Source organism: Pyxicephalus adspersus, chromosome W (genome assembly GCF_032062135.1).
Source record: "Pyxicephalus adspersus chromosome W, UCB_Pads_2.0, whole genome shotgun sequence".
NCBI classification, from domain to species: domain Eukaryota; kingdom Metazoa; phylum Chordata; class Amphibia; order Anura; family Pyxicephalidae; genus Pyxicephalus; species Pyxicephalus adspersus.
The window spans coordinates 1,248,748-1,265,285 of NC_092870.1; the positions used below are offsets into that span (position 1 = coordinate 1,248,748).

At 39.6% G+C, this 16,538-nt stretch overlaps 1 protein-coding gene across 3 annotated transcripts in view; it reads right to left on the bottom strand.

The window, feature by feature from the left end:
* Positions 1-16,538, bottom strand: part of LOC140342840 (far upstream element-binding protein 3-like) — a 106,034-nt gene that overhangs the window by 52,508 nt on the left and 36,988 nt on the right. For all 3 annotated transcript variants that reach the window (XM_072429206.1, XM_072429208.1, XM_072429207.1), the window contains exons 2-8: positions 11,085-11,118; positions 8,773-8,822; positions 8,434-8,505; positions 6,928-6,985; positions 5,459-5,621; positions 3,800-3,898; positions 694-798 (exon numbers count right to left, since the gene is read on the bottom strand). In XM_072429206.1, coding sequence (XP_072285307.1) covers positions 694-798; positions 3,800-3,898; positions 5,459-5,621; positions 6,928-6,985; positions 8,434-8,505; positions 8,773-8,822; positions 11,085-11,118 — 581 coding nt within the window. The remainder of the gene's footprint in view (positions 1-693; positions 799-3,799; positions 3,899-5,458; positions 5,622-6,927; positions 6,986-8,433; positions 8,506-8,772; positions 8,823-11,084; positions 11,119-16,538) is intronic.

Genomic DNA, 16,538 nt, shown 5'->3' on the forward strand with positions numbered 1-16,538 from the left:
CTTTCCTGTCGTGCACATAGTTCCTCTATCGCTTAAACGATCGTATCTATTGTGTGTACAATATCTACGAACGATCGTGTCGTTACCTCTATGTGCAGGATCGGTGCTATACAATCGTTCATATATATCGTGCAGGAACGTTCGTCGTTCGTTTTCCGACGATAATAATTGGAAGTGTGTACGTAGCTTAAGTAAAGATACTGCTTTTAAAAAAGAAGATAACATAAGGGAAACAGGAAATTTTTCTTTCATGCACTTTCAGTCACTGGCTTTAGTGGCAGCTGAACATCATTGCTCTGGTCTGTTTCTTGATAGTGACATTGCAATATACCACAATATGGAAAAGTTCAGTAACCCCTAGTATCACTCACTTTACGTTCTTATGAAAATGTTTAGTTGCCTAATTTAGAGCATTTTACACTTCATATGCTGTTCCTTTTAAAAGCCCATTTACATTTTTTCCCATTCAATATCAGCACTGACTACCAATGCACCAGCAGTCTTATCTTCCTGTGTCCCCCTTTCAAGCCTTTTACAGATGTCTTGGAACGTCTGCTGTCAAACCTGCTAAACCTACTTCTAAAAAAAGGTCTATTATGTAGATAACAAATACTAGAACTTTCAAAGTGACAAAGAAAAAATATGAAAACTGCACTGAAGGGGTAGGAAAAGTGTATTTGCATTTCTACTCACCTCTATGCTGCCTCCTCCCATTCTGCTGTTGAAGTCATTGCGTAAACCCCTAAAATCAGCCTGGTCCTTTTCTCTGATGACATCTAATACCAATTCTCTCGCTTGCTGAAAATAAAAATCAGTAAATTAAAGCTTAGTGGTCAGCTAGTAACTTTATGTCAAAGCCATTAAAGTGAAAGGTTCAGTAAACCCAATACACTTTAGTGTTTTGGAGATAAAAGGTTAAACCACCTGGCCCTTTCCTATATGTCAATATTTGTAAGTTCTCTGCACTGAATAACACTGTGCAATTGTTTTGCATTGTGAATGGCACACCAATTCATGACCATGTCGCCAATGATGCTCAACAGGTTCAAAAAGACCATTTTTTTTGTCGCACAGCCTATTCTTTTTTTGGCTGGGCAGCCCAACAGCACTCAAATGAAAATGAATAAAAAATTATATGAATATGCCCTTAAGGGTTTCCACTTCTAACAATCTTTTTAAATTTTATGTCATGAATACAAAAGAAGTTGGGGTAGGTTTAAAGGTGACTGGGAATGCTTCAACCATACAAGTACAGTTATAGCAGAGAGATCTCTGTTACAGCATCCAAGACACATAAGACATCAGAGGCTTACATAGTTCAATAGACTCCACTTTTACAAAAATAATTACTTTTAGATAGTTTTAAACATTTCAATTAAAACACAAAACAAAGAAAACCAAACTGGTGAAATGATTCATAAGTAGCAGTACAGTTAATGTCAATAGGGCTATTTATGAAATTATGTAAATGGATCATTTAGGAAACTATTTTACATGCACCGTTGCACCATTACTTACAATTACACATTCACTAAGGCCCTAAGCATACACTCAGTAACAGGTTACTTTTAATAAGAAAGTTCTCAAACAGCACCATCTGGGCAGTTATCTCTGGAGATGACATGTTTCCGCATTAAGGAAGGTTATGCTATGCATCCTATAAAGTTATTTTAAGTTCTACTCCAGCCTAAACTTCCCAATATACAGAGAAAGCATTTTTTAACAGGCTGTAGGCTTTTTCCCATAACTTTTCATCCCAGCAAAACAAGGTGAACAGGTACTGCAAATAAAAACCTGAGTGGTTCCATTACATCCTCACTTTTCAAAGTTTAGAACAAAAAGCTGTCTGGTGCTGCCATTTGAAGGCCTTGCAATAAACTGCAGGGTTCACATTGGTTAGACTTCGCTACCCCTCACAAATTAGCAAGTATACCAGAAAAAAAAAGTTAGGGTTTATAGATTACTAATATCCTACGGTGAGCAGGCTGGGATTCAACACTCCTGCCTATATCCTGGGGAATAAAATAGAATCCAGTAATCTAGAAAGCCTTTTTTTTTTTTTTTTTAATAAAGCCCCAAAACATTGTTGATTGGTGAAGTTTGCAGGAGGTAGGTTGGACTGCTAGAGATTGTAGCCCATGCATTCTGCTTTGGAAGCAATGGTCTTCAGTGCACTGCAAACACACGGAACCCCCCTTATAATAGTACAGAACAAAAAGAATAAAAAATTTTTTTTTACTCATGTTCAATTGCCATGTGAGAAGAAGGAAAGTAGAATCATTATGTAGCACTGCAGATTCTGTGTAAACAAATACAGTTACCTTTAAAGGCAGGTTCCGACCTCAGGATAGAGTGATCCTGTGCAGATTTCAGTGGCTGGCATCTTTCCAGCCGCTCTTTAAAGAACCACTGTCTGCAGATTTGACAGTTGGAGGCAGCAAGTAGTACTAGCGTAAACCCTTGTAAGGAAAATTCTCAAACTATTTAGATGCTGTGATTGCAGTGCCTCTGCAGCTTAATAAACTGTTACCCTGCAGGTAGTGACCGATTGGGGGTGTCCCAACTTGAATGCAGAGTTCTAAACACAATTTGAATCCCAAATGAGGCATTCATCCCAATAGAAGATAGATGCTGCTGCTCATTTGATGAATATGCTCTTTAGCAATGCCCAGAAATATCAGTGTACACATTTACGTATTGGCAGAAATCAGTAAATCACAGGCTGTACCAGCTAAAAGGCACACAACATTGAATGTTTAAAAGGCACATTCACATAGACATTTACATTAAAGATTAAGTGTTATGGGCCAAGTTATCTACTTTATTTCTTTGGATCCTTAGCAATGACAGCCTTATACAAATGTCCCCGTCTCTGCTGCAATCAAGTCAGAGGTAAACAAACTGAGATTCCTTAGAGCGGAACTAAAATTCCACATTCGGCTAGATCACTGCAGAAGGGACAGGGGAGGTTCCTTTTGCAATAATCCCGTCAGGATAGCAGCAGAAAGACCAGTGATTAAACAAGGTTGAAGTGGTAGATATATGTGTACAAAAAGAACCAGGATTTTAAGAAATGAGAACAATGTGATTATAAACAGACAAACACGGACCCAGTGTAGCCTTTATTCACTGTACAGAAAATCATCAGGGCAAATACAAAGAATTTTTTTTTCCAGTAAATATAATACCAGCTCCATTTGTAAGAATAGGCAGTGTTACCATCTACATGCAGGGTGGTGGTGCAATGCTTAGGTCACACCATTAGGACTATGCCATGCACGGCATCTTCTGCTCCGATTCACCATGCATCCTGTTTTTTTTTTTTTTTTTTTTTTTTTAAGACCACTGGGGCTTTACTGAAGGCAAACTTCCTTCAATAGGTAATATAAATATATATAATATTTAAAAAATATATATTACATGTAATGCCACCAAACATGGCAGTATCCTAAGGCATAACCAACGTCACATCCAGGACCTTGCTTGTTAGCCAAGCATGTTTCGAGTTCAAGAACTCCTTACATATCTTACAAATAAAGCTAGTAAAAATAGACAAAATGGGTATATGCTGGTCTTCTGTAATTAACACACCAGGAAAGAGAAAGGCAGCAATAAAAGCCAATTATGTTGTACTGCAGTGAACAATTGCCAGTCTGTAATTGGTGGTTGTGTGATGACAAGACAGAGAACAGTGTGAAAACCCTTTTATATGCGTCCTCCTTCCCTGCCCACCCATGTGTGTGTTCAACTTTCAGTAATACAATCTTTGCTATTTGTTATGCTCACAAAGCTCACACACCTGCACTTTGAAAGGGTCTCCTGTGATCCGAAGGGGTTTGTCTGCACCTGTTGGTAATGGGCCATCTTGGATCATGATCATTTTAACACCAGTTTTCTCCTGCAACATGAGAGCAAGTGTCATGAAATGCGATGTTTAAGTGATAGACAATCAAAAAGACACACAAATTTCAACTAGGTAATGCATTTAATCCCAGTTTAATCCAGGAAAAAAACACTCCACACAGGCTCAGTGAAACATTAAAAAACAGTTCTCAAATGCCTATAGAAAGCTAAAGCCAAGTGTCTTAACAGAACCAATAAAGACTAATAAAGATGCTAAACTACTTTTCTTTCCATACCCACTCCAGGCTGCCTTCAATATTTTTCAAATTGTCAAAAGAAGACACATTTGAATATACAATCTTGATTAACTGGAGAAAAAGTTTGGTTCTTACCTTAAGAGGAGATCATGTAACCAAACACTAGACTAGCAACACTTTACTAGAAAAGTAATAAACCTTGTTCCCCATGCAAAACTTGACACAAAAACTAGCATATGATTTTCACCTCTTTAATACAGTGAAAATTATTACTAGCAGAATTAGAGAGGGCTATTCACTCAAAACTTAGCAGGGCTTTCACCCCTCACCTTCCAAAACAAGAGGTTTTAGTAAAGATTTAAATGCTTCACCTGACCATATTTGGCCTCTAAATTTGAATGACAGTTTGTTTTCTGCATAACCAATTAAAAAGTAACGTAAAAATACCTATTAACATGTTGAAACCCTCAATTCTAGGTGACATGACAGCCATATTTCCTCATTATGTTTTGCTTCCTGCTCTGAAATGCTAGACATTTGGGCTTTACTAATTATTTTCATTGATAGTGCATGAATGAGGGTGCAGACCCAAGGCAATATTGTAAAAATAATGCCAAAATAGGCAGATTCTTTATTTCAGGTGTTAAGCAGGAAGCAGCATGACTACACATACATGTCTTAGTTTAACCTAATCTATAATCTTTGTATTTAAATACAATAAAGAATCTAAAACATAGAAATCATAAAAAAGTCTTATTAAAACTGTACTTTATTGGCCTTTAACTCCATATCCCTATCTTTAGGATAACTGCTATGGACCCATACATACTTTTTCATTGTCACGATTCTACCTTTTTTTTTTTTTTGACTATGACAGAGTTCTTAGTCTCTTGCAATAAAAAGGGTACGTGCCAGCAACAAAACCAGCTAATTTTCCCATTTAAAGACATTCAACAAATGAACAGTTTAGGACACACGTTACCCTCCAATTTGAGTATGTCTAAAGTGCGTTTACTTATGCTTATTTTGCAGATTGTTTATCACATAACTGCAACTAGTAATAATATGTCACTTGCTTTTTTGGAACTGCATTTATATTATGCACTTTAAATGACAAATTCTAAAACAAAAAAACTTAAATAAAAATGTAGGAAATAAAAAACACTTTAAAAGGTACTGCAGTACCAGAAATTAAGTGCTAGTTAGCAGCAGTCTGCCCTATTCTGAATGCACCTAGAAATGTTCCTCACAGAGTATATTTACACAAACTTGTAGCTGCTGCAGGGCTAAACTATTACCAAAATGGTATGGATGAAGAAAAGAGCAATGGGGGAGGGATGTAGATAAGGGCCTTTTACCTGCAGCTGTTTGATGGTCTCTCCCCCCTTGCCAATAACTAAGCCAACTTTGGATGCGGGGATGAGGATTTCTTGGATCATACTGTTGCCATCCACATCGTTGTGAAAACCAGGCCCATTTCGACAGCGTTCCACAATTTGACCTAGGAGACGCTTTGCCTGTCTGCAGGGATAAAAAAAATTATATATATATATATATATATATATATATTTATTTATATTACACACACATGCATTCAGCTTAGTACAGGAGCTTTTAAAGCATGACTATTCTGTTTTTTTTTTTCCAGGTATATTTTTTAACACCACTGAATTAAGAAAAGATCTTAGCAAACCAATAGACTAAAAAAATAAACACTGGACCTAGAGTTTCTGTTTATGGGAATATAAGAAACTATTTTTCTGGCCCCTTACAAGTACTAACTATATCTCAAACTTAACACAAATTCACCACCAGCGTTACCCAATCAGCCTTATGCAAAGTGAAAACATAGCAAATTTGAGAGTGGTATATCCAGGCACAACTGGGTTTTCCTTTAAAAGGAGTGAACCCTTACTGGACTGATGCAGCACTTTCACTACACAGAAGTAGTGCAAAGAGTAAACAAAGCCAATTATTCCAGATCAGTGGCCAAAGCAGCCTGATATGAATGAGTGGGCTTATGAAACGCCCTAAGAAGTCAAAAGACTTGCTGGGATGCAGCAAAACCAACTATCTTTTCCAGACACCAAGGACATGAAAGATAGCTGATAACTGATAAAGAAGAGAAGAGAAAATGGCCTTTTGAGGCAACTACAATAATTTACTTAAGGTATGCAGTTTTAGCATATTAAGCTAAAACAAAGCTCAACTGCGCTAACCATAACCAAACACATTGATGTATAGGGTCAAAATTCTATATGAAACAGTAATAAGTATCCAATCGAATATGGAAATGTTGGAAAAATATGGTTGTCTATTTTTCCCCCCGATGCTTTCTTTTTTTGGCTGTATAGGTAGGGGAGTGAGCTTAGGAGAAAAGTGAATGATAGACGTTCTGGAGCCTATCAATTGTTAGCATATTTAAGGCTTGGTAACTAATATACGGAAAAGGTAAAGGGTCTTTGGGTCCCTATAACCATATACTTATGAAAGATAGCGGTCTGGTGCTAGTTTTGGGCTAAAAATTTGCGATACAGAGAAGAATTGGGGGGCGAGGACATACACAACATTACCTCTACCTGCTGTGATACTTTAAGGTCTTCACTCACCAAGCAAAACAAAGTACAGAAATTGTGCAGCAGTGTCTGTAGCTTTTTGGAGATGAAAAAGGAGAAAAGACCTTATGGCTTGTGGATAAAGAGTTTAGAGAGATTATACTTTGCCTTTGTGTTAGTAGAGGTTTTAGACAAATTGCCACATAGCAGATTATTATTTGTACCAGCTACTAGGGCAGGCAGAGGAATATTCCTCTGCACACAGGACTTACTCTATGCTTTCTGGTGTTCCCGTTAGGACGCAGGGTCGCTCTGGCATTCCACCACTATCTGAAAAAAAACAAAAAACTATACAGTTAAATATATTTGCTTTATTAAATTTACAACATAATGCACACTAAATGTATTGCAAAAAACCCTAAATACCTAAATCTATTTAAATAAAAAATAGCAAGGCTTTATTACACTTCACAGTTCTGTCCTTAACGCTTTGATTTAGGCACTGGCTACACTTAGGCACTGGCTACACTTAGGCACAGTAAACAAACAATACAATAAGGTGTAGCAGAAACATGAAATGGCTTTAACCTGCTTGCTATGGAATATAGTGCTGTGTGAGAGAAACAGATGAAACCATCAATTTGGCTAGTACACCTGTTCATGGATTCAGTACAGCTTCTTAGCTAGAACGTTACCTAAATGAGTGCCCTGGTTCTAAGGGTACAGATTACCAGCCTAAAAACTACGAGCTCAATGCACACCTGGTGCCATCTGGCTAATTGAGACCAGGAATTTATTCTAGATTGTTACCAGGGTGTTCCAAACATTCCCCTCATTGGTGATTTTCTTTACTGTCCTGACTTAGTATTTTATGTAAATTTCTTACTATCTGTATTCTATGCATGTCATTGATATATGCCTGTTGTAACATCTACCCATCATTCATGTGTCCATTATTGACATTATCTGGAATCATTGCTATCTGCCTGTCATCTGTATTACTAGAATACCGTTGTAATTTGCATGTAATTAGTAATACACCGACTTTTAGTAAGGTACTATGCGCATCTTCCACATTTTTGTCCCACAATTATAAAAATGCATAAAATGAAGCATATTGTATGGGTAAATAAAGTGTTTTATATTAAAACTGTGCCTAGAACATGTAACCCTGATTCATAAACTTTTTATGCATGATAGTTGACCACTCTAAATTTTTGCAATGGTATGCTGTATGTACTACACATCTCCTTTTCTTTGGTGCACGGATGAAATGTGCTTATTGGTTGTCTAAGGCCAAGTTCACACGTGGTGGGTGCAAGCTTTCTGGACAGGTCACTTGTTGTTGGCACCGTGCTAACTGCCTGGCACTGTCAACTTTTGACATGCTGGTTCATTAAGAACCAGCACAGGTTCTTAATAAACCAGCATGTCAACAGTTGACAGTGGGGAGGTACTGAGCCACTCACTACTGACCATATACATTCTCTATGAACAGAAGTGGTTAAGGTACTATATGTAGGGGCCCGAACTGGATGTGAGGAGAATAACTTTACCACAACTTTACAACCCATCTAAACTAAGCCTTAAGCAGCATCCAACAGTGGAGCAAAGGCAACTGCTCAAATTGTGTAACAATGAAACGTCAAACAGGGAAAAAAACAGTATATTATATATAATTTAACAAATTTCATAAAACAAGTCTAAGCATTCTCAGGCCTTTCAATTAACTTAATTTGTATTGCATCAAACAGAACAAAAAGGCAGTGGGGATTTACCTGGTGCGATCTGAATTTTACAGCCGGACTCGGTTTGGATTCGTGAAATCTGTTCACCACCCCGTCCAATTACTGGGGAAAAATTGCTTAAGTTAATTGCAACACAAAAACAAAAGAGAAAATAAATCTGTAGGATTATGCATTTATATTCTGTAAATACAGGCATCACAGTTTTTTACATGCTTCATACCCAAGACCACAGAATTTCAAACATTGTCATTTCACTATTGTTATTAATTAGCTTTATGAAACTGCCATGAAGCAGCCAACATGTCCTGCTGGGATACCCTAGAAATCTTATGATGATGTACAGGGTTAGAAAATAAAATGATTACTTACTGAAGCCCACCATCTTATCTGGCACTTTAAATTCTTCTGTCATCACAGTCCTGAGAACAAGACAAAAATGAGGCAAAAGACAACACAAGCAGATTGCACCTTGTAGTAAAGGAACACAGGAACAAAGTGTATGACAGAACAACCAACCAATGTGCATATTATATGCACTTTAAAGAGAATTTGAAAAAAATAACCAATAAGTAATCATTTTCTGCATGACAGTCTCACACAGCATTGTGGAGGAATTTTGGACTACCCTTCTTTACAACATTGCTTCAGTTCATGGAGGTTTGCAGGGATTCCTTAATACACAACTCTTGATGTCCTGTCGCTCATTTAAATCGAAGTTAGGGTTTGGCTGACTGGAGGGGGGCCACTGCACCACCTTGACTTTGGTTTCGTCTTTCCATAGGATATGGTTCTAAAAGTCTTGTAATTTGTAACACATCCATGTGAACCCATGCTATGCTGGCCATGCTCTTTTTAGAGTGAAGAGGCATTCTATTAGCAACCCTTCCCAACAAGCCATACGTTTTCAGTCTCCCAACTTATACCATCATGAACGTAAACATTTACCATGCTGAGACCTGTAGACTCTCCTGTTTTTTTGCAATTTCTCTGAGCATTACGCAATCTGACTTTGCACAGAGTTTGCCCAGACATCCACTCATGGGAAGATTGGCATCTGTCTTGGATGTGTAGCACCATAACAGGCTGCAAATGTTTTGGAAATGGCCTTATAACCCTTCAGATTGATGGGCAGCAACAACTGCTTCATTAAGATCATTGTTGATGTCTTCCTTCCTTAGTATTGTGTTAACACACAATGCCCCAGAGCAGCAAACTGTCAAAACTTCTGCTTTTATAGAGGTGGTAACAGTTGTTAATGATTAATAGAGTAAACATTACTGGCAGTATCTTTCTTCTTCTTCCCTATTTAAATTATTTAGGCTGCAAGAGGGTACTTTTCACACACTGCTTATGCATTTTAACTAGGTACTAAGTAGGTAAATACAACCTTAGGTGAGCATTGTCATTGAAGATCCCAGGGACCAGAGGGTGTAACTTAATTTTATTACAGGGCCATCTGAAGTTGGAGTCTCAAAATAAAACACATTTACAAAACTCAGACTACAATCTGAAATGCACTTTCCCAGCTTATAACTGCTCTAACCCACAAGGAAAATGAGATGTTGAGAATAATCAATAATAGAGTGAGGGTCTACCTGACTGGATATAAAACGCATTGAAAGTAGTGGTAGACAATCACATTATTGAATTGAAGGTAAAAAATCAAAGTCAAATCAAACAAAATCAAACAAAATCAAAGATTTTATATTCAGACATGAGAGGCCATCTTGAACAATCCAAGATGTGCGTTTGTCATGTTCAAGCAACATGATGAGATCTTCCAACATAGATCTCCTGCATGTAGATACCTAAAACCTGTGTAAAGACACAAAATAATTGCTGCTTGAAATAATCCGTAGTTTTATGAGCTTTTACTAGCTGCTCTACTCCCTTTGGCTCAAAGGGAGGAAGAATAGAAGAACCACGTAGTAAAGACTTCAATAGTCCATGGGTATGGTCAGTTTAGTGATCTGCCACATCAAATTGCTAGACGATGTGGGACACATGTAATGATGATGGATTTTCACCCAAGATGATTGGAACATTTTGTTAGGCAATGGCAACAGCCCTAAACAGTTAGGTTATTTCTATTCTGCTTATCACAGTGTTTCCTTCCGTGAAGGGAAGTATAGCATAATCATTCTCCTTACTTTGGTCTTCAAGGAAGCATAACACCATCTAAAAACATTTGGCCGTCACTGCAGCCCTTGTAAAAAAAAAAAATAAAAATAAATAAAAAATGCATGTTTGTTCCAGGTCAGTGTCAGAAAATATTATGGGTAAATACTGGCAAGCAACCAGCAAGGTGAGCTCCTTTATTTCTTTCATAGATTTGTTTAGGTTTGCACAGATTTTGAAAAAAAGAAAAAAGAAAGAAAAAAATATCCTGGACAAACTATTAACATTTGCTGAGTAAACGTAAACATTTGTCATAAACTGTTGTAAAATGTTTAAAATGGCATATGTTTAAAAGTCTATTACGTTATCATGTAAGGACCCTTACCCTTGTAGTCTCTGTCTAAGTGAAAGCACAGAATTACTGACCACTCCCCATTTCGGCAAGTGCTCAAGTGTATGAAATCGGTCCATTTTCCCTATAGTGTCAATCTTATTGCAGGTGTACAGATGGCACAACAAACAATTAGATAGAGATCAATAATAAAATAGAGTTCACCTCTTACCTTTGATGTACTAGAGCCCCTAGCTGGTTGCCAACTGTAGGAGAGAGAAGGAAGAAAAAAAGAGTGGTTATTGTTAAGTGTGACAAAGATGAGCCAACTTCATCATGCTTTCAAATAAAACCCAAAATGCTGGGAGGGCGAGGTAGGATGGAGCAGACATTTAGGGCAGATATATTGATGCATTATGGATTATGTCACTGGAATATAAATTATAAATTGCACAGACCAGATGGGCAGTTGCTGTGACATTGCTTGCTCTCATGCAGGGCAAACCAGGAAAACAAACAAACATTCATGTCAGCCCAACATCCTTATGTCCCACACTTAAAATACACGTAAAATACATCGAAAAAAAAAAAAATTCTTTACATCCCCACAGGCCAGCAAATTAAACATGGTGTAAAGATTAGGCAGGTTGGTGTACACATTATTACAGGCCAACAGAGGATCTCAAAGCCATTTGTCTGTTCTCGTAAAATGCTGATCAATAGCCCCAATTGTGCTCTCTATACATAAATACGTCCACTGGGATTTGATTTAGTCATAGGATCTTTGCTTGTGCAAGAGGCCTATTTATAATGTGGACTAGTTGCAAGATAATTTGCAACATGAAGACTGGACTAGAAAAAGCTAACAGGTATGCATTCGCCCGAGTGAGTGTGTGTAGTGACGTCATTGGTAGCTCACTGTGATAGCAGTGTGAAAATGCTGCATGTCAGATTCTGCAGCATTACAGCTCTCTGTGTGCAAACCTCCATTATCTCCTAAACAGTACGTCGTTATGGCTTGACGTTTTAAGGGTGCACAGGGGTCCCTCATAGCTACTAGTAATCAAAATGTCAGCCCCCAAGCTTTAAAGAATTTCAAGATATGGGGGTCCCAATTTAAAAAACCTATGAAAATTGAACATTGCAAAAGAATGTACGCCTAGGAGTCCCAAAATAAAAAAGCAAGTTGGGGACCCCTGGGACCACTTATCGTGAAGAGCATTGGGGTGGGGCCCCTAAATTTTTACCTGTCACAAATCTATAACTATCATACTGTGCATCTCTGTCTACTATTCTTTGAACCCCAATTTCCCTAGAGCGGCAGATGGCATGAAACCAAAAACGTAGATGCAAGTAGGGGACACCTTTGGTTAACTCCCCCTGAAATGTCATTACTATAGCATCATTAGAACATAAAAAATGCACTCTCCCGTTACAATAGTACTGCCCATTTCTAACACAAACCCCAATCTCTCTTGAAAGTGGAGGTGTAAAACTGAAAGTGTAAGTACAAATGGGCTAACAACCCCTAAAAGATCATCACCATGGCATTTAATAGAACATAAACTCTGCCCACTAACATAAAATTGGGGTTCAGGTAATAAAAAGGTACAGTCATGTAACAGGGCAGCCTGTTTGGATGGGCTGAGATTTTTTATGCTGTAATGATGCCATGGTGATGAAAGTTTGGTGGTGTTATCCACAAGTGCCCCCCACCTGCACCTATAATTTTGTTTAACTGCACCTCTCCATTCCAGAGAAAATGGGGTTCAAGGTGGAGAAGCAGACAGTTGTGTGTCACAGGGCAGGGCATGTTTTGTTGATAAAGATTTTTATGTTCTCATAATGCCATAGTAATTACATTTTAGAGGGGTTTAGCCACAAGTGTCTATTTGCATCTAAATTTTCAGTTTCCTACACCTCCCCGTTCCAGAGAAATTGAGGTTCAAACAACAGAAGCATACAGGGTAACATAGTATGACAGTTCTAGTTTTATGAAAGGTTGGTATTCTTTTGAAAACGCAAACCAAATGTTCATTTTGCACAAGTTTTTAAACTTGTTACCCCCAAATCTCAAAATTCTTTCAAGAAATTTAGCAGATGTGAAAGGATTTAACACAGCGAGTTGTTAGGCTGCAAAATATGACAAGCAGACTTTACACACACAGCTATCTGACTGTGCTGGCAATGGCTTGGGAATGGGAATGGGAACTGGCTGTCCTGCCCTCATCTGTTAACACATGCATGAGGCTCTTAAAGCATCACCACATTTTTAACAATATATAGGGAGACTTTACCTTTTAGATAATGGAAAAATGTTTTTTTTGGTTATTAACCCTCCCCTTCCAAATGTCATGGTGGTACAGACTAAAGGGGAAATCCGAAGCCTCCTGGGATATTTGTGTCACACATGCACAGTGCAAGGCGACGCAGTACATAACAGTGAGCATCAAAAATAGGGAAGACAAGCCAGAGTGGGACTCGGTGAGCTTGGTTTGCGAAGAAATGAAGTGGAAAAAAAATATTTCACTGATCACTAGAAAGTTGGGTCACAATACAAAAATCGAAACATTGAACATACTAACGGAGCAGGTATTAGAAAGTTGGAACAAAGCATAGGGAGTAGTCTTTCTGTGGAGAACAGTGACCTGAATATATCATTGAATATTCTTTGTGTGTTCAATTAATATATCATTTAACATGCAAGTAAATTGTGCGTAAGCATTTTTCACCTTATATGAATAAAGGTATAAAAGGTAGAAAGTTTAAAAAGAGGGCTCAAAATTCTTTGTTAAGTTTGCCTATAAAGATTTGTAAGCACAATTGGTCAGGGTTCATCTTCCTAGTGTGTTGCACTTTGTACTTCCAGACAACCACAAAGGATCCAAGATGGCCCGGGGTCAGAGGATCTCTCCAGACATGTTAGTCAAGCAGAAGGGGGGAAATAGGATCGGAGGATTCTGCATCAGGGTGGGAGGATGGAGTGTGTACAATCCCTACAGCTCCCAACAAAGGCTGCAGACTGTAGCAGAAATACACACAGCTCCCCCCAGCCAGCATCAATGCTGGAGTCTGAAAAACAGCCCCACTGCATGCTCTGGGCTTCATCCTAGCCCCCCTGCTCTAGCTCTCCCTCAGGACTTGCAGGAAAATACTGCTATGTTATCACAATTTGCTGTCGTCCTTCAATCGGAATAGGCCACCGAGCTGCAAAATATTGCCATCCTGACCAAGATCTCTGAGTGACTACCTCACCCTTACGATCCTGGTTAAAGATCTGTTGAAGACTGGACGCTTGTTCGAGAAGACGACGTCTGCTGGTTGGATTGCCTTTCTGTTAAATTGTTTCATGTTCTACATTTAAATCAGTGGTTAATGATTATGGAAGGGACACATTTTGTGCTGGAGATTAAATGATCGCTTACTACAAGATAAATTAGTGGGTATTGAAAAAAGGAGGTCACCATTGATTTCTTCCTTCATATTAATCCATGTCACACATCTTACGCTACCAATTGGGAGGCGTTTAAAGTCACCATCAGAGTTGAATTCATTAAGTGGGCTTCTAGATTTAAATGGATTCAATAACATGGTTTTGAGCCTAAGATGAATATGTATCGAGATCTTCTGCATCGTCACAAACATTCTCCACACTTAGAACTTCGCACCCTGATAAAGATCTGAGGACTGAAACACGTCTAACCACTAAAGCCGATAAATCTCTACATTGGTCGGGTCATAGGTTTTTTACCTACAAACCAGGCCAACTCCTAGTTAATAAGCTAATTACTCACCCTAAAACTCGCACATTACCCAAAATAAAATTTTCAGTCCTTACATCTTCCCAAAATTAAATCAGCTCATAAACAGAAGTTAGAAGAACCTTTTACATTGGAAGAAGCCCTCCAGGTTTTGAAGCCCCTTAAAAAAAATAAGTGCTTTGGGCCCCAACGGCTTTTCCAATGCATCCTAAAAAAAAATCCCAGTTTAAAACAAAGCTAATCAATGCGGCAATTGCACATCTGATTGCATTAGAGCTCCTCCCTTACCGGCTGGTGGACTGTAATGCGTTCCGCATTGCTCTGCGCAAACCCACAGTACGTTATGCCCAAGCGACAGTATTTTGCAGAAAAATGTGTTCCTGCTTTGCATGAACACGTGCAGAGCAATGTGTCCATGGCCCTGCAGCACTCTGGCAAGGTGCACCTGACAACCGACAGTTGGGCGAGCAAGCATGGAGTGGGAAGATATATTTCATATACAGCTCACTGTAACTTTGGTGGCAGCAGGGGAAGATGCAGTTGCAGCAAGGCCTGCATACCTACTTCCGCCCCGAGCACATCGCCATGCAATTTCCTCCTCAACCTCCACTTCCTCCTTTGAATCTTGTGCCTCAACCTCTTCCTCCAGGGACACTTTGCCGTGGAGACCCAGCACCTCCCATTTGCCAGCATCTGTTCACCGCCAGCAACAACCTGCAGTTTGCTATTTCGGTGCACAATTCAGACGTTGACACGCAGTCCTGAGGTTGCGAAGCCTGGGTTCCCTCAGCCACACGGGCACAGCCCGTGCCTTGCGACAGCAGAAGGACATTTGGCTAACTCCTAACAGACTTCAGCCAGGCAAGGTCGTGTGTGACAACGGGGCCAATCTGCTGGCAGCCCTGCGTTGTGGGAAAGTCACACACGTACCTTGCCTGGCTCACGTCATGAACCTGATAGTACAGCGCTTCCTTAGGAATTACCCAGGCCTCTAACCGCTGTTGCTGAAGGCCAGAAAGTTGTCAGCGCATTTCCGCCGGTCGTACACAGCCAGTGCCAGATTGGTGGATTTACAGCGAAATCTCAACCTGCCAGTGCACCGGATAATTTGTGATGTGGCCACACGTTGGAATTCCACCTTTTACATGCTGCAGCGGCTGACTGAACAACAGAAGGCGGTGGTGGATTACGTGGCAGAGTCTGTTCGTTTCAGACGTATACCTACACTACCTTTCTTAAGTCCTGCGGAGTGGCTGCAAATTGAGGACTTGTGTACTGTATTGTCACCTTTTGAAGAGGCCACCAGGATGATCAGCAGAGATCAGGACTGTGTCAGTGACACCATTCCCATCATATGCCTGCTGGACCAGATGATGGTGGATCTCGGACAAGACACAGAGCGGACGCTTCATCAAGAGATGACATTTCAAACATTATCTCGGACATGCGTGCCTACTAGGCATAGTTCACCACCAATCCAGGAAGAGGAGGAGGAGGTGGAAGAGGATGAGGAGGACATTGCAGGCATGGGAGAAGGGGAGGAAGGGGCAGAGGAGGATATTGAGGGTACATGGCATCCATCCACCCAAACACAAGGTGGCATGTTCCGTGGATGGCAAGACCAGGCGGAGGAGAAGAAGGAGGACGACCCTGTGCTGCTGTTCTACTTACAGGAGTGTGGGTCCAGAATTACCTCAGCTGTGGGTAGTTTGAGCCACATGACAGCCTTCATGCAGGAGTGCATAGCCAAAGATCCACGCATACAACACATAAAAACAAAGACTGACGACTATTGGATTGCTACATTACTGGATCCACGTTACAAGCCTGAGATACAACAACTGATCTTGCCCCAATACAGGGTAAGTAAAATGCAGCACTACCAAGAAGTGCTTGTAAGGGACTTGTGCTCAGCCTTTCCGGCT